This window comes from Furipterus horrens, unplaced genomic scaffold, assembly GCF_987537825.1.
Source record: "Furipterus horrens unplaced genomic scaffold, mFurHor1.1.pri manual_scaffold_3, whole genome shotgun sequence".
NCBI classification, from domain to species: Eukaryota; Metazoa; Chordata; class Mammalia; order Chiroptera; family Furipteridae; genus Furipterus; species Furipterus horrens.
In genome coordinates, this window is record NW_028327173.1 from 171792065 (window position 1) to 171814866 (window position 22802).

Here is a 22802-nt window from a genome sequence, read left to right on the forward strand (position 1 = left end):
AGTCAGAAGGCCACTATGGCATTATTTAAAGAGATATTTATCTCCTGTAGACACAGGATAGACTTGCTAAAATCAGGCTCAGGATCAATTTTTAAGAGTAGCGGAGATACTCCTGGCCCACGTGGTTCAGTTGGTTGCAGCATCATCCTGTAATTCAAAGGGTCATGAGTTCAATCCCTGTTCAGGGCACGTGCCTGGGTTGTGGGTTCAGACCCTGGTCAGAGTGCATATGGAAAGCAACTGATCAATGTTTACCACAACACGTTTCTCTCCCTCTCCCTCCCTTTCTTCCCCTCTCTCTAAAATCAATGAGCATGGCCTTGAGTGAGAATTTTAAAAAAGAATAGCAGAGATACAAAAGAAACAATGTATAGCCTCATCAGGTCCCTTATGCCCAACTCAGGGCTCTGATGAGACAAGCAAGAGGCCCAAGGGTCTGGGATAGGGATATTCAGGGGAACAGGCCTGGGAATCTTAAACCCTCAGGTTTCTCTGAACCCTCTGGGATGGGAGAAGCAGCCCCTGCCCCTTTGCCAAAGGTGAAATGCTTCCTCTCACATAGAGACCTGAAAAGAACTCCATCTAACCTCCTCCCAGGATCCACCAACCTATACCTAGGATGAGGCTATACCAGCAAGGCACTATGGTTCTTGCTCCAGGAGGAAATAACTGTATTCAAAGAACTACAAGACCTGGGTCATGCACACCAGCAGGAATCTTGAGGGTTTGGGACCATGGCAGTAGAGAAATATAAGGCTGGACACAGCGAAATTCCCTGGCATGGCAGCACGGTCCTGTGACTTGGAACTTAATTCCTGACAAGGACATCTGTTAAGTCCCTAGTAGAGACTGAGCACCTGGCCACAGGACATCAGGTGATTCTGTGACCCAGAGCTGCTCCTGTGAACTGTGCCATAGAGACACACTGTCATAAGGCTGCAAGGATGCACCAGTAATCCACCAAACTATGAAAACTATACATTTGTGATCAGGCTTAAGAAGGTCCAGGGATGACAAGCAAGTTACAAAAAGAGGTAGCCTATTTTCCCATGTCATCTACTTTGTTGCACTGTTATCCCGCCTTCAGCTGACATTTATATGTAGTTCTGTGGGAGTTTCCTGTAGTGGAGGGAAAAAGTCACAAGTCCAGCTCACAGATGGATCAGCTCGTTATGCTGGCACTTGTTGAAAACAGTCTGCCACCATACTATAGCCCCACTTGGCAGAGGCCTTGAAGGACAATGATGAAAGGTAACCTTTCCACTGAGCAGAGCTTCAAGCAATGCTCTTGATGGCCCACTTTGTATGAGGAAGAAAAGACCTGATGAGATAAGCATGGACCTATGGGTAGTGACAAATAGCTTGTCTTATTGGTTTAAGTCTGGAAGGAGCAAGGTTGAAAGAGCATTTGGAGAAGGGGCATAAAATGTACTTGTGGGAGTGGGCACAGAGCTTAAGGATCTTTAGGCCTCATATTACTGCCTACCAGAGAACAGCTACTGTGGAGCGAGCATTGAGCAACCAGAGGATGTCCTTTCTGGTGGGCGTCAGCCTGCTCTGTCCTTGGTCACCCCAATGCTTGTGTAATTAATGCATGAATAAGTTGACCATGGTTGCAGGGATGGTGGTGAGGTATGTTTTAAAAAGGCAGCTGCTTAAGCATTTCTATCAATTCTAACATCGGTCTCTCAGCCATTCAGTTTCATCCCATTCATCAACCATCAGGCTCTCTCAGCCACCTCTGGCAACTCAAACTTAACCATACCACACCCCTGGGACTTCCAAGTCTCCATCTTGCTGTCGACACACAGCACGTGGCCACATTAGTTGAATTTGTCCTTTAGCATCTTCCACGTAAAATCAAGTGGGAGATTTCTCACAAATACCTGGCAGGCCTTCCTGTCCACCCCTGGAGCATGGCTTCCAGTTCCACCAAAGTAGCCTGTGAAGTTGCCATGTTCCATCTCGATGGCATGATCACAAATGGTGCTGCCACTGCCACCCATGGTCAGGCCCATGCACTCTATGTCAGTGCCCAAGGCAGGGCCCCTGGCAAGACCCATGCACTCCAGGCCAGTGGCCATGCAATCCAACACAGGGCCCATGCGCTCCAGGCCAGCCCTCATGCCTGCGGACACCATGTGCTCCATGCTCAGGCCCATACACTCCACACCAGAGCCCACATGCTCAATGCTCTGGCCCACATGATCGATGGGTGCAGCCATGCACTCGAGGCCAAAGCCCATGCCAGCACCCATGTATGTGCTCCATGCCAGACCCAATGCACTCCATGGTCTGGTCCTTGTACTCAGTGCTGGAGGTCATGTGGCTGAGGCCCAGTGGGCCCATGCACTCAATGCCAGAGCCCATGGGGTCCATGACCAGGCCCATGCGCTCAATTTTAGAACCTATACAATCCAAGCCATGGTCCAGGCCTGTGTCCATGCACTCTGTGCCGGTACCCCCAATGCAGTCAATGCCAGGGCCCATCCTCTCAATCCCGGGGACACCGCCTTCCCCTCCACCTTCTCCCCGCTTTGCAATGATCTCTCCTTTCTTCAGTGCATTACTTAGGATTTCCATTCCTCTGCCAAGGGGCTCTCCAAAGCTTCGAGACAGTCCACTCCGTTTCTGGGAAAGTGTCTCAAACCTTCCACCCATGCCACACTCCATCTGCTTTATTCTGCCCATGTTCATCCCAGATCCAAATTGACCCATGTTTTCCATTCCACCACCAAAGAGTCCCTCCATGCCTCCTGTTTTATTTATTCCAAATCCTATGCATTCCAGTCCCATTCCTGCAGGTCCTATGTTTCCTCCGCCGATGCCTTTATTCAGGTGATTGGCACTGGGAGGCGGCCCTCCTGGTCCTAACCCTATGCCAATACCACCAAGTCCACGGGGAAGTTGTTGTGGATGCTCAGGAGGGAAAAAACCTCCCTTCGGTAAGGCCCTCTCATCCACCTTCACGTGCACTGCTCTATCAAATAGCAGGTGGCCGTTAAACGTAGATACAGCTTGCACAGCTTTAGTGGACTGTTCAAAAGTAACAATGCCTATTCCATGACTTTTTCCATCTTTATCCTCAAGACTATCTGCCTGGACCCACCACACCAGCCATACCAAAAACTTCCTTCAGTTTCTTCCAGCCAATTTCATAATCTAGATTTGCTACAAATACTGTGCTTCCAAGTCTTTCTGCCTGTAGTGATGGATAATCTCATTTTGGGCATTAGGATTATTTAGGATACTGGTGGGCTATTAATCATTCCTGGGCCGCCTGGTTCCATACCCGTCCCACCCATGTAGCCTTCAGCTTTTGCACTGCTCTCCTGGCAGGTTCACCATCAGGGTCTTTGACTTTCAGTGGTCTTCCACTCAGACGAGGGCTGTTCAGAACTTCAGCAGCGTTTTTCATGCTCTCTTCCATCTTGAATTCAACAAGGGTCCATCCCCTTGACTTTCCTTCCGCGTCCATTAAGAATTCCATGTATGTTACCCCTCAAACTGCCACCCGTGTGAGCCCAGCCAGCCCTTCCGCGTCTCCGCACTCCCTACCGGTCAAGTTGTGATGTAGCGGCCTTTTCTGTTTCTCCGTGGTTATAAGACTTCTTTCCAGCTAGTGTTCCGTTGGTTATTCCAGATGATTTCTCCAAAATTAAGTTGTAAATCCAGACTGGTCCTGGGAGGAGGTTAGTGTAGCTTCCACTTACTCCTCCGCCATCTTGGATCTCCCCTCATCATCTCTTAAAAGCACTTTCTACTCTCCAACCCCATTACTACAGTCTTATTTCAGGCTTTCACCTCTTTTCAACTAACTTACTTAGGTTTCTTCCTAGACTTCTCGTGTTTGTGGTTTTTTCCTCCTCGTTGCTGGTTCGATCTTCCAGTCAGGGCACATCAGAGAAGGAAAACTCTGACTCCAAAAAACCTCCGCTGCCTTGCGGCATACCTCTTCAGGGGAAAGGCTAAGGGAGTAAACCCCGACAGAAAATCCGGAGCCGGAGTCCCTAAGGCGGTTTGACGTTGTAGTCAACACCGGCAACTCCTGCGGCGCACCTGAAGCCAAGCTGTATTGACTCCGTCTTTCCCTTGGACCCTTCAGCTGCGAAGAGAGGGGGGGTCTGCTGCATGGGCAACAGCAGACCCTCCATATCACCCTGCCCAGGCTCTGTAGCTTCAGCTTCACTGGAGAGGACACTCCAGCGTCATCGTAAGATGTCGATTCAACACGGGAGGAGACAGATACCGTGTCACTCCCGAGTCGGACTGCACAGCCATTCTCGGCGGTGCAGATAGACTCTTAAGAAGCTACACCATCGTCTCTCGAGACGGACGGCTGACGACGACGACCCCTCAAACTTCTTCTTTAACCAGATCTTTAAGTGACTGCCCTTTCGTATCAAAAGGTATGTTTGTAATGAAGGCTCTGTATCTTTTGGTTGGATTGGCATATGGCTCAAAGTGATTACCTCCTCTTTTTATGTTTTTCTCCTTCTTCTCCTCATTCTGAGCAGGTCATTCTCCCTCACCTTTAGGGCCTGGAGCCCCATTGCCACCAGGCACACTGCTCCCCTCTCCAATTTGGGCTCTGTCGCCGCCACCTCGGCCGCTGCTTCAACCCCTGCTGCCACTTTCTCCATGTCTGGGCTTTGTGAGAGCCCAAGATAGAGATTTTTAAAGTTAGTTTCAGAGAGCTAGTTAATACATCAGCTGTGGGGAAGGAAAAGCTATTTTCATTATTTAAAAGCTATTTAATTATTACTACCATCTCCAGCCTAGAGGGAAATATCCCACAGCCATTATGGGGTTGCTGAGGAATCCTTGTGTAAGTCTCTCAAATTTTGGGAAAGGAAGGCTGGCTGCCTTGATCCCACATTTCCTCCAAATCCCGAGAAGCCCCATGGTAGATACCTTGGCTAATGTTTTGTTTCAGGGATGACTAGAGAAGAAAGGGTGTGATGTATGGAGTGGAGGAGTATTGAAAAAGCTGGATCGTGGTGGGAAGGTAGAGGAGGGCCTGAAGTTTATTTATTTCAGGTTCGCTGTAGACAACAGGGACAGAACAGAATGTGCCGGGCTGGTGCTCTGGCCAGAGACTTGGGCCGTGATCTCTTCTGGATTCCTGTCTGGACCCAACACAGGCTAAGAATGTGCACGGTGGATGCGGAATCTGTTTTACTGTGACTAATAAAGTGTATAAGAAGCACCAGGAAAGAAGCGATAGTACAAATGTGATCAAAATGAAAATCGACAATGACACAGCCAAAAATGAATGCAGCAATGTACTGATAGTCATTAAACAAATTATTTGTTTGGTTTTTTACATACGGTTGATAGCATCAGTTGATTTAGAAACTTGCCTTTCGTTATTCTAACAACAACAACATAAGGAATGGAGTTTAAAGATTTTTAACCAGGCGACTTTATCCAACAGCATTTTTACTACAGTGCTTTTAAAGTTAATAAGTAATAAAGAAGGTTAAAAATTAGTAAGAAAATATGCCCATTGAAAGCAAATTTGTGGCCTAACACATCAATCCTGCCAAATAAAAAGGTGAATTAAAACAGTAAAAAAATTTAAAGTTAAAGACACAAGCCTGGCCCATTTAAAAAACTTTCCATTCCATATAAAAAGTATACCTTCTGTCCTGTCTGGGTAGCTCAGTTGGTTAGAACATCATCCTAATATGCCAAGATTGTGGATTTGATCCCTGGTCAGGGCACATGCAAGAAGCAACCAGTGAGTGAATAAATAAGTAGAACAACAAATTGATGCTTCTCTCTCTCTCTTTCTCTCACTCTCAAATCAATAAAAAAAAGGTACTACTTCTACTGTGGTTTATAAAAGCAATACAGAGTGGGGCAAAAGTAGGTTTACAGTCGTGACTATGCACAGCACAGTTCCATTCTTGTATTATTATTTATTAATTATTGTATTATTTTCACTATGAATAACTGTAAACCTACTTTTGCCCCACCCTATAGAGAGTAAAGGTTGTCTACCCATAAATTTTATTTGTTGGAAATAAAAATAATTTAACTGGTAAAGAAAAGCAATAGCAAAATTTATTTTTATCAGTGGTATTATAAAATCCCTTATTCTGCCTCCTCCTGCTCTACGCTATTTTATTTTCTAGAGTCTCAGGTGTGTGGCAGGATGTGCGGAGGAGCATTTAGGGCAGATGGTGGTATGTGCTTAATCTCCTGACAAACTGGGAGTCTTTAAGAAGGTAATGAGCCAGCTTGTTGATTTCTGCTTCTTTTGTTCTTGAAGTATTTGCGTGGCAGCTTTATTACTTAGGAGTTCACTACACAGCAGGAATACAATCTTTCTAGATAAACACATTATAAGCTAAGGCAAAAAAAACTTCCAATAAATAAACAAAACAGTCTGTTACTATTTGCAGTCAGTATGTTATCTTGTAAAAATAAAATTAAACAGGTCTCCACTTGTTGAACAAATAAGGTGGGATGATAATAAGGGGACTGTTTGGTTTCTGTCAGTGTGGGCAAGGAAATGCTCTGCTTTGTCTTCCATGCTGTTGACAACCAGTTTCCATAAACTGCCAATACCTATATATATACTACTAACAGACAGCAAGGGACCAGATCTGCCATTCTCTAATGACAACATCAGCATGTCATGAAAGCTATATAACCTGAAGGCCCCAAACTAAGCCTGCAGGCCAACCACTATCTGTAAATGTGTTTTGTTTGGCTTGAATGATGTTTGAAAAAATTTTTAAAAAATTACTTGTCAATGTTTTCAAGTCAGATTTCATTTTCACTAAAATGAAAATCCTTGGAGAAGTGTCTGACTGCATAGCTGCATCAGGATGCACTTGAGACATTTTGTTGTGCACATACGTAGTAAAGAGGTACTTAAGGAATGATGGGCATCTGTCAGACAAAAGACCTGGATCCAAGGAGCCCCAAGTGGCCAAATGTGTGCAATCTGAGAATCAATAAGAATAATGGCAGTGATGGTTTCTAACATGTTGAAAAAACTCCATGAATTCACAGTAATGCTAGAAAATAGATGTATGAGGTGGTGTTGGGGAGGTGAAGGAAAACTATCTCTTTTTACCAAAAATTGTAACTAATGAATATAGTTGAAAGAATTGTTAAAAATCACCATTTTTCAATACCTCTTATTATAACTGAATGAGGCAAGGATCAGTGGGTAAAAGTTACTGGGAAACAAGGTAGTCACACAGTTTCAAATTATAACCCCCAAATAAGTAGTTACTAATTATAAAGGGGAAAATGTTTCTTTACAATTGAAAAATATGGCAGACCCATCTTAGCCACGAGATTAAGACTGAGAGCACTAATTATGGGACAAACTGACATCCTGTACTTCCTGAGGAGAACTAGTGTGATGGCCACATCACCATCCACATAGTAGTCCTGCTGAAAACATTTATCCTGTATCAGACCATGTGGCAACAGCCACACTACCTATGTTCAGGCACATTCTACAAAACTATTCGCCTAGATGCCATATCATGAAAGAAACACCACCCCCCCCCCAAAAAAAGAATTAAAAAGTTGGGGAGCTGTTTTAAATTAAAGGAACACTAGAGAGACATGACAACTAAATGCAATGTATGGTCACTGATTAGGTCCTGGATTTTCAAATATATATTGTATATAAAATTACACATATAGTTATATAACTAGTATTGGGACAATATGAGAAATTTGAACACAGGCTATATATTAGATCATAATGTTGCATCAGTGGTAAGTTTCTTGAGTGTAGAAGTCATGTCGCAGTTACATAGAAGAATGCCTTTGTTCTAGGAGATTTATACTGCATACTTAGAAAAAAAATTCAGCCAAAAACAGTGTGTGTGTGTGTGTGTGTGTGTCTGAGTGACAGAGACAGACAGAAAATGAAGACTTCTAACAACTGTTTAACGAGCCTAAATAAGTGTATGTAGGTATTCATTGTACTATTTTTTCCACTTTTATATATTTTGAAAATGCTTTCAAAACAAAAAGTTGAGGGGGAAAATCCAGGAAATTTTACATAAAATTTTGATTTCTCAATTTTTAAAGAAAGACTGAAAATCTAACACCTGACTTGCAGTCTGTAAAGCCAGGCAGTGGCCACCCACTTTGCAAGAGGCATGAGTCTCCAGTCTGCCCTAGTCTCCAGCTGTCCACCTTGTCTTACATTCAGCCTGTGCCACTCATGTATGTGATCAGTGTGGTCTGTAACCTCATAAGCCATAACAGAGAATGCTGAACATAGCTAAAACAATTTACAGAAATGTTACTAACGCATTCCAGCCAGCCACCCAGACAATTTGAAGATACAGGACCTAGAAATTAGCATCAGTTAACAACAGGATTTAAATTTGTAAAGAAGTCACAGAATTTTCCATTGAGACTTATATTGAATTGGGAAATATTATTCAACTAATACTGGGGAAGCAGAAGCCTTTAAAAATATGAAAGCTCTAATTAGATTCTAGTACTAGGGAGCATTTACATACACGGTGCTGTTAGCATTTAGTGGAATGGGGTCTTGGTGTGAAGTACATGGGATTAAGCACGTAATAAGTGCTTGGATAACCAGAACCTTGACAGTCATACCTCCCACTGCACGTTACTGTCACCAGGATAGTAATTTTCCCAGCAATATTTCTGGTCTGATATCTTAAAGCAGTGAACGTCTTAGGGCAGATTGTGTGAACTGCTTCATCTCCAGCACCTCCCTTTGGTATTAGCACCCATGTTTAAATCCCACCTTTCTGCCTTCCCACCTGTGTGTTTCTCTCTCCTGCCTTACTGCTCTTTTTTTTTAATTAAATTTATTGGGGTGACACTGGTTAATAAAATTATATAAGTTAGAGGCATACAATTCTATAATACATCATCTGTGTATTGTATTATCCCCCTTTTCCCTATGGTAATCACCATACTGTTGTCTGTGTCTATGAGTTCCATTTTTTTCTTAATCCCTTCACTTTTTTCACCTAGCCCCTAACACCCCTCCCCTCTGACGGCTGTCAGTCTGTTCTCTATATCTGAGTCTGTTTCTATTTTCTTTATTAGTTGATCTTGTTTGTTATATTTCACATATAAGTGAAATCACATAGTTCTTATCTTTCTATGACTGGCTTATTTCACTTAGCATAATACTCTCCATGTCCATCCATGCTGTCCCAAAAGGTAAGATTGTTTTCTTTTTTATGGTTGAGTAGTATTCCACTGTGTAAATGTACCACAGCTATTTTGTTACTCACTCATATACTGATGGGCACTTGGGCTGCTTTGAAATCTTGGCAATTGTAACTAACGCTGCAATGAACATAGGAATGCATATATCATTTCAAATTAGTGTTTTGGGTTTCTTCAGATGAAGTTCCAGAAGTAGAATCATTGGGTCATAAGTCAGTTCCATTTCTAATTTTTTGAGGTAACTCCATACCACTTTCCACAGTGGCCATGCAGTCTACTTACTGCTCTTTTTAACTCTCTGCTTTCTTGTCTTTGCAGCCTTAAGGTGGCTTGATTGCGTAGGTGTATGGCCCAAGAGCACTTTGCTCCCCTCAGTGAAAAAGTCAGCAAAGCAATGCCAAACAGAGACATAAATTATGGCAACAAGGTGGGCCAGGTTCCAGGAGGCACTGAAGCTTACCCAAGGTCACCCAACAGCTTTGAGCCATATTAGAAACTGCAGTTCCCAACTCTGGCTCCTGTCCCTGCGCAGTCACACAGCCCACAGCCTCACTGGAAGGTTACTGAAAGTGAGGGACAGTGGGAAAAAGACAGACGCTCTGAACATTCAGTGGTTATTACTGTTTATGACCACAAAGTACATACTCAAGATTCTCACCTTCCCATATCATAGGAGCCATTTTTTTTTCATATCTGTCCCCCAAATAAGTATTTTTACACATATTTTCCTCATCACCTCCCAAAGAAATTTTTATACCACAAATACACTATATACGTGTGTATACACTTTGGGGGCAGTGAGAGAGAGAGAGAAAGAGAGAGTGTGTGTGTGTGTGTGTGTGTGTGTGTGTTATATGCCATGGGGTCAGCTCTGAGTCCTGGTGACCCTATGGATGACTTGTGCCCACAATGCTTTGCTCTAAATAGCCCAGCTCAGTTGGAGACTCAGGCCTGTGTCTTCTTTGATGGAGTCAATCCACTTCATAGTTGAGCTTCTTCTCTTCCTACTGCCTTCTGTTTTTCCCAGCATTAGTGACCTTTCCAAAGAGCCCTGCCTTCTCAGGATGTGCCCGAAGTACAGCAGCTTCAGTTTTGTCATTTTTGCTTCCAGTAATGTTTTAGAATTAATTTGCTCTAGGACCTACTTTTTCCTCTTTCTGGAAGGTGGATGTAGATCTCTCCTCTAACCCCATATTTCAAATGAATCTATTTTTTTCTATCAGCCTGCTTTACTGTTCAACTTTCACATCTCTACATAGTCATTGAGTATGAGGGTGTGGATGATCTTAGCCTTGATCTCTAATGATACATCTTTGTTCTTGGTGACCTTTCTTAATTCTTCCATTGCTGCCTTCCGAGTTTCAGTCTCCTCTGGATTTCTTGGCTGCGGTCTCCATTTGAATTATGACTAAACCAAGGTAGGCAAAATCTTTAACAATTTCAATGTCTTTATTGTGTATTTCTTCTGTAGTCATAATTTTTGTCTCTTGATGTTCAAATGCAGTCCTGCTTTGGCGCTTTCTTCTTTGACTTTCATCTGAAGTCATTTCAAATTGTTGCTACTTTCTGCCAGTAAGATGATGCCATTTGTGTATCTTAAGTGATACTGCTTTCATGAAGAATGTGCGTGTTATGCTGCAATGTTTATATTATAGTAAAGTTTTTAATGGACATTTTCCCCCATGGTTATTCTTATCTTTGTTGGTAGTAAACTCCTAACTTTTTGCCTTCTAAAATAAGCTACATGGAAGGAATGAGAGTTGGAAAGAACTGCTATTTCAGTAAGAATCTGCACCCAGGCACCCATGGAAGTCACGAGTGCCACAACTAAGGCCCTGATGGAGCAAGGGCAGGATGAACCCGAGGACCAGTCATGGGGAGACTTCAGAGTGTGGTGTGCGGTGTAGCATCATGGTTCTGATATGTGGGAGCGGCAGGGCATGGACTTGGCAAATCATTAACCATCCCAAATCCATTTGTAAAATGGGATAACAATACTTACCCTCTAAGGTTGTATAAGTGTAATTTGTGCATCCTGTGTAAGGATACAGGGCACTTCGCTCAAGTGTACTGGGTGACCAAATGATAATATGTGATTCCTTCTCCTTGCTGTTTCTCATTTTTCTTCTCTTCTGAAGGGTGAGTTGCCACAATGTCCTAGCTGCTGCTTTCAGCCCTTGACTATTGTTGGTCTGATCTTCTCTAAGGCCCAGTCTCACCTCCCACACTACGGAAGGTGTACCCAGACACCTCACAGCGGTACTGTCTTGTCTTTCACATCAACTCCTGCAAGTATCTACTCTTTCCGCCACTGCTGATTGGGATTCTTTGCTCCTTTTCCAATGGTTCTACCACCTTCATTCCACAGGGAGAAGGTTCAGCATCATAGTGTCTTGGCACCTCAGTTGTACAATTACTCTGGGTTGGTTAGTTTGTGTTTGTTTTGAAACCACAGCTCTTTTCTTGTTGATCACGTAGTTATTCCCCAAGGGGCTGGGCTGGGTTCAAGTACAGTCACCTACTTTATGCAGAAAGAGTGGCCACTTCCCATCACAGGGCCTGTGATGACTCCAGCCTCTCATGCCATACATCTTGATTTAAGGTGATTTTCTTTCAGGGACTTTGTCCCCCTCTAACACCTGGTTTCTGTCATGACTATCCTACCATCTATCCAAAATATCTTTATATGCTTGAATCCCAGGCATGAAAAGGGGTTGAATTCTTTCCTGTACAGTTCATGGGTCATATGTAAATAGAAGATGTTGTACATGCTGGTGGCAGAACTCCTACACCCATAGTTTGAAGATAGTTGTGGTTCTTGTTACATAAAGATTAAGGATAATGTCTGTAAAGAACCTAGTAACATTTCAAATAAAATTAAGAGGTAGCCTAATCTCCTAGCTGGTCCAAGAATTGGTCTTTTATTATGCTATTATAGCTATGTTTTTTGGTCATGGTCCAGATTAGTAACCCAATGTCATGGCCCCGGAAATTCCCTTCCTTCAACACTATCACGTTCTCTTTACTAGATTAATACCATCAGCATACAAATATACTTATTTCTCCCATATTAAAAACAGCAGCAACAAAAACTCTCTTGACCCCACATCCTTCCAAGTGCCTGCTGCCTTATTTCTCAGCTTCCTTTTATGATAAAATGCTGAAAAAGAGTCGTCATTCTCTCTTGAACCCTCTTTGATGAAGCTCTCATTCCTACCACTGCCCCCAAACAGCTCTTGCAAGATCTCAAACGACCCTCACATTTTCAAAGCCAATGCCTAATTCTAAGTCTATACTAATGATGACCTTTGACACCATTGACCATTCCCTCATTCCAGCGTTCAGTCTTTGGTACTGGTGTCTCCATACCCTATGGTGACCCAGTCTCATGGCTTCAAGTACCACTTCTGTGTTGATGTCTCCCAACTTAATATCTGAGACCTGGACTTTCCCCTTTATGCCAGACTTGTTTATTTGCCCACTTTACAGTCTCCTTGAATTCACATCCCAGACTTAACACATCCACAATCAAACTCTTGATTTCCTTTCCACAAAATTTGTACTTCAGCCTCCCCATCTCTTTGTTTTTCCAGTCATTCATGTCCAGCTAGAGTCATTCTTGGTTCTGTATCCAACCACCAGACTCATATGTGCTTTTCTCTCAGAATAAACCTAGAATCTGACAAACCCCACCATTACCACTCTGACCCCATCATCTCATACCTGGATTATTCTACCAGTCTTCTAAATGACCTTCCTGATTGTGAAGCTGGAGCAACCAGCAGCTAGAGTAACCCTTCAAGGATATAAGATGTTCCGAGGCTTCCCTCTACTCATAATGCTCTGATGGCTCCCATCTCATTCACAGTAAAATTCATAGTCCCTACTGTGGTCCATGAGGTCCTCATGTCTGACCCCTTACCTCTCTAACTTCATTGCCTATAACCCTCAACCTTAATTACTCTGCTCCAGACACATATTTCTTCCTCCTAGAACACACCAGAACATGCATAGAACACATCACTTGATCCTGCTTTGGGGCCTTGGTACCTAATCCCTTCGTCTGGAATGCTTATGACCCCCGGAAAGCTACGTGAACCATCCCTTCACGTTGCCTTCTAGTCTCTCTTCGGAAAGGCTTTTCCTAACCACCCTAAATAAAAGACAAGCCCCTCCATTACTCTCTCCCCCTTATCATGTTTTATTTTTTGGCACCTGACATATCATTATTTGTTTACTCTCAGTCTCTCCTTCTCTATGAGAAAAGAGGCCAAGAATAGTGCCTGGTACTTGGCAAGAGTTCTGTAAAACTTGCCAAATGAACATGTCAACTGTATTATGCACAGGTGTTTTATCAAAGCACTAGCTAAAATACTGACTTTTTCCCCTTTTTATTTTCACAATGGAAAATGAGTTTGACAAACAAACACACACTTGGATAAAATATAATTCAAAATTAAAACATTAAACGTTTGACTGCAGTAGGACCTCTTGGTGAAGAGAGAATTACACTTAGTTTAAGAAGCAGGTTAGTAGTACAAATACTAAATTTTTCTCATAAAAATGTATCACCCATTTTTTTCAAATCGCCAAAAATAATGCTATTCAAAAAGTGTTTCAACAGAAAAAAAATGTTTTCTAAAAATATTGGCACAACAGATCTCTTGATAATATTATCATCCTCGAAAGCATTTACTAACAATTCCCTGACTGGTGTGGCTTAGTTGGTTGGAGCGTTGTCCCGTAAACCAAAAGGTTCCGGGTTCAACTCCCAGTCAGGGTACATACTTAGGTTGTGGGTTTGATCCTCAGTAAGGACACATGCGGAGGGTGACGGATCAATGTTTCTGTCTCACATCACTGTTTCTCTCTTTCCTTTCCTCTCCCTAAAATAAAAAATAAACGTATCTTCGGGTGAGGATTAAAAAAAAAGAAAAGAAAAAAAGCATTTACTAATATATAGCTACATTTTCATTGTAGAATAGATATGCTGTCTTAAGAATTACACAATCAATTGCTGGACAATTCACTCCTACAATCATCTGCTTAAGAGGAAACAAATATTTTAAAGAGTCCAACAGCAACTATCGGGCTCTGCTTTAAATTGTTAAATATACGGTTTCAAGAACAGACACACAGGACTTCTCCGAGGACTGATACAGGACAAATTCTATTACAAAATCCAAGAAACCATTCTGTTCTTTTGTACTATTAGTGTTTTGTTGCATCAGATAGAGATCCTATTAAACAGGGCATTATCTGATCTGGGGAATCTTTTTGTTCCCAGACGTAGTGTTTAGTTTCATGAGATTTAGGCCTCACAAAACAAATGATGTCACCATTTTCATCAATGGATTGCAAATAAGAAAAATAAGGGCAATGAAACACACATACTCACATACACACACAATTATACATGTGCATTCACATACACCAGAGAAACAAATGTATATAAATGTTATTTGTAGTTGTCAATTTCTCTCTTTTGGGAAGACTGTGGTTTTTTCTAAAATCGGGTCTTTTCTAGTTAAAAAAAATATATATTACAATGTTTTTCTTTTATGAAGCAATGGTGATAGTAGTTGGTAGTTGGTTTTTTTAAATGCTGACAACCCTATCCCAATCTATAAAAACAACAACAAATTTTTTTGAAATATAACTGGCCCATGAATTCCAAAAATCCACAGATGACAGCTCTCTAAAAAGCATCTTGACCAGCTTCCCTTCTTTTTAGGAGAAATCCAAACTTCTTAGTCTGGCATTCAGTTTTCTACATCTGGTCCTGACAGATATTTCTAGCTTTCCCTACCATAGTGGGAGCAGTCAGGCAATCAGCACTTGCCTGTCCTTGCCTGCTCTGGCCAAGGTCAACGGGATACCTTCAGCCTTAGTCCTCCTACCTCCTAGTTCCTGACCTTAGCAGGAATCATTGAAGCTCCTAGCTCTGTGAGGGATGTTCAAGGAAAACCCTAGGAACTTAAACTCAGTGAGTCACTGAGCCACAACATGTGCCCTGGAGTCAGGCTCCAAACCCCAAAGGCCACCTGGGAGGTACATGCAGTTCTATGCTAACCATCACATTCCAGGGCCAGACCTGTGTTCCCAGAAAATGCTCACACTCCCTCCCACTGAACCCTGGCTTCCTTTCCTTCCCTTCTCTACCCAACCTGCTAGCACACAGCATGCATCTTGGTCAAGACATTGGGGTTATTATCAGTGCTCTCTCAATTCACTGCTTTCTACTATGCACCTTTTCCTAGGACAGACTATCTGCCCTGAATACTTTCTCTCTCATTCCATGCCTCCCTAAACATCTCAAAGTCTAATTCAAATGTGCCTCATAACAATTTATTTTCATTATTCAACAAACATTTAGAAGGGTCTTGCCAAGTATGGGGACACAAGGTAAATGACACAGGCCCTGCCCATTAGGAACCCAAGTCTATCCTGAGTGAGAGCCCAGGGGGAATTACTTCCCTGCCACAACTTAAGGGTCTGAAAGACAGGGTTTATAGCTTGGTGTAAACATTGTTTTAGGCACAGTGGGACTCCATAAGTATTTACGGAGAAAGTAAATGGAAAAACATGACTTTAGTTAACATACCCTCAATTCATTTATTCAGCAAATATTTAATACATAGCCATTATATGTTAGGAATATCACAGAATTCTGAGAAGTCAGGGCTTAAAGAAACAGTCTCTACAGAAATCTAGTCCCATCACCTTATACAAATAACAACTCTATCCTTCAGAGCAAATCAATATTCAGTTATTCAAGAGAGCACATCTGACTTCCTAATTTATTGGCAATACCTACCTTCCTAAGACCTTATTTTTTTTAACCTCTTTAAAAACATCCAACGATAACACTTATTGGAAGCCTACTACATGCCAAGTAGTTGATACAGAGATATAGAGGCGAGGTCCCCATCCTAGAGGGAACTCATTAATTAAGAGAGACACGCCTGTAAACTCAATATCACTAAAGAGTGGTGAGAGATTTCAGAGAGGCTGTCACAGGTGACCTTCGGAATCAGAAAAAGTCTCTCTCCACTATAAGGAAATTTTCTTTTCTTTGGAGTAAAGGAACCCTTTGAAATACAATTATCACTTTTCCTCTAGGAAAGCCTGAGAAAGTGAAAAACTGCCCACCAGCCCAAGAGAAATGGTGAGACTCTCTCCCTGTGTAAAGGGTGGGGAAGGGCAGAGGGACCAGGGGGTGGGATGGGCAAACACTGCTAGCCTCACCCCTTCCTAGGGGATCATTTCAGAAAGGGAGGAGGTTGGAAATGTTTGTTTTTTTTAATTAGAATAGATACCTTGCTGGTAAAGAACATCCTCAGTCCAAACAGAGAAAGTGTTATTATCCACTCACTTTTATCCAAAGCCTGCTGCTGCTCCCTATTCAGGGTCCTTATCCATAGATACCCCACATACTCAATTCATGGGGAAAAGAAGACTTTTAGAGAGGCCGGGAGAAGATGGAGAAGCTGGAATAAGAGAAAATCCCAAGTGTCCCACTAATCTCCCATGAGTTGCTCTTTCCTTGTCATATAGTTTAGTCAATGTGTCAGAACACAGACCTTAACTATTTGAAACCAAGTTAACCCCCACTGCATTCATTACATGTCTACCTTGTGGTTTGGGATTTATCGCCACCGAAATTCAGAAAAAAAACCTCTTCCATTAGAGGACAAAAGCTTTTAGCTTGTAACACCCCCCCCCCTTTAATATCACGGTGTTCTAGGGTTAACTAATAAACATTTTTAAAGTGCTCATTTCAGTTCTTTGAGAAGAATCCTTCTCGAGACAGGACATTATGATGTCCAGCGACAGATAAATGTGAGGTGTAATGAAAACCTGTCAGCTTCCTAGCAATCTGAAAACAGGTGAATGATGAATTCTCTTAATGGACTGAGAACATCAACAGAAGATCACCTCAGAGTTTAAAAATCATGAATGCTAACAGAACTGAGTTGTGGTATGTTCTTGAACTATCAAAGTGGATGTCTCTTGAAGAATTAGATCTACAGGTGACATAGAAGAAAAGCTATTGGGAAGAAAAACAAAATATCCCATAGCATCTCTGAAAGTGAATACCACATCGCCTGCATTCACACTTCTGGTTTCTAGTTCATTCCATAATTGGTGATTTGTGCACAGACATTCCATTTGTGTCACAGGACAAAAGTTCAGTAAGGAAGGAAATGTAACCACATCTCAAGGCATTTATACAACATAACATGGCTCCAATTTTTAGTCCCCGAAAATTCACTTGAAAGAATCCATTACCTTGAGCATGCGGATTTCTCGAAGGGCGATTTTCTTTATGACAGGGTCATCTTCTGATTCCAGAAACTTCTTGATGGCCACAATCTGACCCGTGTCCCTGTTTCTGCATTTGAAAACAACTCCATAGGATCCTTCACCAATTTTCCCAATTTTTTCATACTTCTCCATCACAGAGGAATATCTTCTTAAAAGGAATCTTCACATAGTTTGAAAATTGTCTGCAAAATATTGGCACGAACAGACTGCACTGGGGCCGTACTCAACAATGGGTCTCTGTCAAGGACCTAGAACAGAACAACAGCACCTGTTCAAGAATTAGGAACTGACCCACAGCTTTAAAACCTCGCCCCACCTCAGCAGTGGCAACGTGACCGAATGACAGCCTACAGTTAGGTAACCCATTTAACCCTCTGTTTTATATACCCTGCAAGTTAAAATGTAACCCATCATCCTAAAACGAACCGAGTTGTAAGGTCATCTATCTTTTTAACGTTATACTGTATTTCATCCGATCTAAGACACATGAGCTGGCTGGAAGTCGAGGAAGGCTAAGGGGCTTCCTCGGTTCTAATTTCGGGTCTCATCTCCTTGCAGCAAGAAGACACCGCCCGGCTCCCCACGGGGGTGGCGGCGAGGCTGCGGCGGAGCGGAGACCCGGCCCAGAGAGGCGCCCGCCGCGGGCCCCCGCCCCGCCGCCCGCCCAGGGGCGCAGGCCTGGAGCTCGGCGAAGAGCAGGCCCTGCCTACCCGCCGCCGCTACGCGCGGCCACCTCTCCCGCCCGGCTGCTGACTCGCCGTCGCGGGCAGACGCCGCCAACCTCGCCCTGGCCTCCCTCTGGCACCCCGGCCGGCGCCGCGCAGCTTCGAGAAGAGCCACGTGGCGGCCGGTCCCACCCGACCCGGCCAGCCCTCCTTCGCGACCCGGGCCTCGCGGTGCAGCGGCTGCTCGGCCGGGCCTTGCACCCACCTTGCTGGCTCCCGCCCGGCTCCGCTCGCCTGCGGGCCCGCGATCCCTATGGGAACTGGCTCCCGCCCGGGCTGTCCTGGGCGGGGCCGCCGTGCGCGGCCTCCCTGCTGGACCCGGCTGCCGTCTTTGCTGCGGGGAAGGGCCCTGATGGGTGGTCGGTCCTGGGCCCCGGGAGGAGCTGTTCCGGCAGTTGCGCCTGGGGCCCTGCACTTAACGTCCTTTGGCCGCGAGAGAAGGCCTGCAAGGTTGCAGACTGGCAGGCCGGGAAAAACGCAGATGGAGCAGAGTGTGCTGGGAAGACCTCTGCGCCAGGAACCCCCTTGCCCCCACTTTCACACATCACGGATATAGCGGTTCCCACATTGCGTAACAACTGTGATTACTCCCCCGTTTTCTCTGCTACACTGTAAACACCTTGAGGGAAGCTTCTGAGTCTGTCCTGATCAGTGGCAGTAGCATCCACTCAGTGAATGATGAATGAATGAACGAATGAATGGAAACTGGGAGAGAAAGGCAAAGACGAAGGGGACGGTATGACCGCAATGGATTAAGGTCTGCACTTCATTCCATTAGCTTGGAGAGTGAAGGTGCTCCTTGACCGTTGAGTTCCACTACAGCCCCTGCTTCTGATGTGCGAGATGGAGGCTTACAGAACCTAACGTGTTTTAGATTCCTTATTCTCATCCTTCTCCCAGCTGGCTCCTACTTGCTCAGGTTTGAGCACAAAGGAGGGAAGTTAATAAAACTGGGGAAATGATGAGATAAGGTAATTTGCCACTGGGCAGACTGCCTCAATACTTGACCATCTATTCCATTTCATCTGCCTAGCACTGAGGTGGGTGTTGGCCTTGGAAGTAATACCCAAGGAGAAAAAACGAACATGTTGTCTATAAAACAGGGACCAAATCCCGTGCCAAGCAGCAAGCCACTGAATGTAAATCAGGATAGGGGGCAGATAGGAGCTGGAGCTGGTTGAGAGCGGCTGGTGGCTGCCTTGACAATGGAGTAGCATATGAGGGAGTCCAAGGGTGGACCAGGGGTTGCCTGTGAAACTCCCAGAAATTTTTTGCAAATGGCAACCACTGATGTGTTTTCTGTCTCTATAGTTTTGCCTTTTGCAGAATATCATGTCAATAGAATTATACATTATGTAACCTTTAGAACTGAGCTTCTTTCACTTGACATAAATCATTTGAGAGTCATCCATTTTGTTGCATTTATAAGTAGTTTGTTCCTTTTTATTACTGAGTAGTGTTCCATTGTATGGATGTACCATAGCTCATTTATCCATTCCCAGCTGAAGAACATTTGAGTTGTTTCTAGTTTTGGTGACCATAAGCCAAGCCACTATAAACATTCAGCCTGGTCTTTTGTGTGAACATGCTTTCATTTCTCTTGGGAAAATAATACTTAGGAGGAGTACTTCTGGGTCATTGATAAGTATGTTAGTGAAGTAACTGCCAGAATGTTTTCCAAAGTGACTGTACCATTTTACCTTCCTACCAGCAATGTTCTAATTACTCTGCATCTTTGCCAGCCAACAGCTGGGAATTACTTAGGCACTAGTCTAATATTCTGTGAGAAAATGAATCCTGCCAACGACCATGTGACTAAGCTTGGAAGTAGACCTCCCCACTGATCACACCACCATTCCAGTGAGCCTTCCAATGAGACTGAACCCCAGCTGATAAATAAGTTGATCTTGTGAGAGGCCTCAGTCCAGTGGCACCTAGCTAAATCATATCTGTGTTCATGACCTCTGAAACTGTAAGATAGTAAATGTTTGATATTTACGTTTTGGGGATATTTGTTATGCAGCAAATTGAACTAATACAGAGGCCCTTTATTTGATTGTGAAAGTTCTCTTTAATTCCAATTTTTTCATTTTATTTTATTTCTGTTATACTCACCCAAGGATATGTTTTCATTGCTTTTAGAGAGAGAGGAAAGGAGAGAGAGAAATATCGATGTGAGAGAGAAGCCCCCAGACTAAGGACTGTACACACCCAGACTGGGGATTGAACCCACAACCTAGGTATGTGCCCTGACTGGAAATTGAACCCACAATCTTTTGGTTATGGGACAGTGCTCTAACCAACTGAGCCACACTGGCTAGGGCAAGAGGTGTTTTTTAAAATAATGATGTTGAATTTTGTCAAATGCTTTTCCCCATCTATTGAGATGACTGTATGATTTTTCTTTTTTTAGTCATATAATTTTTCTTATTTAGTCTGTTGATATAGTGAATTATATTGATTGATTTTTAAATGTTGAACTAACCTTGTATTCCTGGGATAGAACCAACTTGATTATGATATTCTATCATTTTTATACATTACTGGAGTTGATTAGCAATACTTTATTGAGGACTTTTGGATTAATGTTACTGAGATATATTGATATATAGTTTTCTTGAAATATCTTTTTCTAGTTTTGGTATCAGGGTAATGCTGATCTCATAAAATGAGTTGGTGTTTCCTTCTCTAATATTTTCTGGAGATAATTATATTAAATTGTTATTTATTCCTTATGTATTTGGTAGAATTTGCCAGTCAAGCAAACTGAGCCTGGAGTTTTCATTACTGAAATATTTTAAGTTACAAATTCTATTTCTTTAAATATATATAGGACTATTCAGTATACCTTTTTCTTGTTGAGTGAGCTTTGGTAGTTTTTGTCTTTCAAGGAATTTGCCTATTTTATCTAGATATTTGAATTTATGACCACAAAGTTGTTCATATATAATAATTATGCATTATTATCTTTAATGCTATTCATTTGTAATAACATTGCATTATTATTCTTTTAATGTCTATAGGACAAGGGGAGTGTTTCCTGTGTCATTCTTGATATTAGTAATTTTTTTCCTTCTTTTTCCCGTATCAGTTTTACTGAGGCTTATCAATTGTATTGACTTTTTAAAGAAACAGCTTTTAAAAAAAAAATCTTTATGGGTGTTTTATCGGATGCTGGTGATCTGAGAAGATGGCTGGTTATGTACCCTAAAAAAATCATGTTAAAATCTCATCTCAAGCCAATTTTTTTATAAAGAGAAGGAAAGGGTAGGTAAGGGGTTTGGAAAAAGGTTAATCAGATAAGGTTGCAGTTCTGCAGTCATTTTCCTAGTATATCTTCATCTGCTGATCAACAGTCTTTATCTGTGTCCTGGACATTCCCTCCCTGGAATACAATGGCTCAATTGCAGATGTCCTGGAACACAAAGGTTGAATTACTTGTTGATCTTCTGGAGTCAGTATTCCAAGTTCCTGGAATAACAGCTTTCAACATGTGTTAATCACTTAAGCCTATCAGCTGTAACTGAAGGTAAAATCTTTAACTCTTGAGTTCCCCTGTCACTTTGATAAGTGAGAAACCTGAATTTCATGTCTGTTAGTTTAATATTAGGTTCCAACTCTGCCAAAGCATTTCAAATCTCTCTTGTAATGTATTTGTTGATGATGCCTACAAATATTATGCAGATACACAGTATTTAACAATTTAAATACTAGAAACAGCATTTTCTGTGGCATTGTTTTTCAGAATGGTGAAATTTCTTATAAAATTTTACATAAAAGTGTTCTCTTCCTTCCTTCAGTTTGTGTAGTAGCTGCATTCCTGAACAATTCAGTATATGGTAAAATTGTGCAGAAAATACACTCCTTGTAAAATGAAGTTGGTATCTAGGCTCAAATAATCGTAATCAGGTTTTTCACAAGTAGGGAGGCCTAATGAGTTATTTGAAAGGAAGTAGACTACAAGACACATTTTGGGAGGGGAGAGGGGGCATGGGATTATCCTGAGTATTGCAAGAGATGTGAAAACTTTGCCCCCCCTCCCCCCCTTATTGGCAGTAGTGCCTCCCAACCATTGTCATGACAAAAACATTTCCACAGATTTCCAAAATTCACTCAGGGGGCAGCATTGGGTCCATTGAGAACCTCTGCCCCTATCTGTTTTCATTGTCACCCTTGAGATTTAGGTTGCCTTCACTGCAGTTAGTTTCTTTTCCTCTCTACTACTTCTTCTTTTTTTTTTTTTAAGTATTTTTTTATTGATTATGCTATTACAGTTGTCCCAACTTTTTTCCCCTTTGCCCTCTTCCACCCAGAACCTCCATTTCCTCCAGCAATCCCTTCCCCCCTTAGTTCAGGTCCATGCATCCTGTATATAAAAGTTCTTTGGTTTAAAGAAACAGCTTTTGATTTAATTTATTTCATCTGTTTTTCCTGTTTTTCAATTTTGTTGATTTCATCTTTTTATTATTTTCTTCTTTCTGCTTGCTTTCTTTTTAGCTGCTTTTTCTTTTGTTTTTGTTGTTTTTTTTTTAAGGTGGAAGCTTACACCATTAA

General features: G+C 42.4%; 1 protein-coding gene, 1 long non-coding RNA gene and 1 pseudogene across 2 annotated transcripts in view; 1 reads left to right on the plus strand and 2 right to left on the minus strand.

Moving 5' to 3' along the window:
- The window catches only part of CDKL1 (cyclin dependent kinase like 1), a 42084-nt gene extending 23302 nt beyond the window's left edge, over nucleotides 1-18782 (minus strand). Inside the window, exons 1-2 of the mRNA XM_090270845.1 lie at nucleotides 18454-18782; nucleotides 17488-17771 (exon numbers count right to left, since the gene is read on the minus strand). Coding sequence (XP_090126971.1) covers nucleotides 17488-17655 — 168 coding nt within the window. The 5' untranslated portion in view covers nucleotides 17656-17771; nucleotides 18454-18782. The remainder of the gene's footprint in view (nucleotides 1-17487; nucleotides 17772-18453) is intronic.
- LOC150016736 (heterogeneous nuclear ribonucleoprotein M pseudogene) lies at nucleotides 1656-3445 on the minus strand (annotated as a pseudogene).
- Nucleotides 18574-20925, plus strand: LOC150016737 (uncharacterized). The gene is made up of 3 exons (XR_016509816.1): nucleotides 18574-18828; nucleotides 20391-20488; nucleotides 20885-20925. It is a non-coding gene; the product is annotated as an uncharacterized LOC150016737 (long non-coding RNA).
- The last annotated feature ends 1877 nt before the right edge of the window (nucleotides 20926-22802 follow it).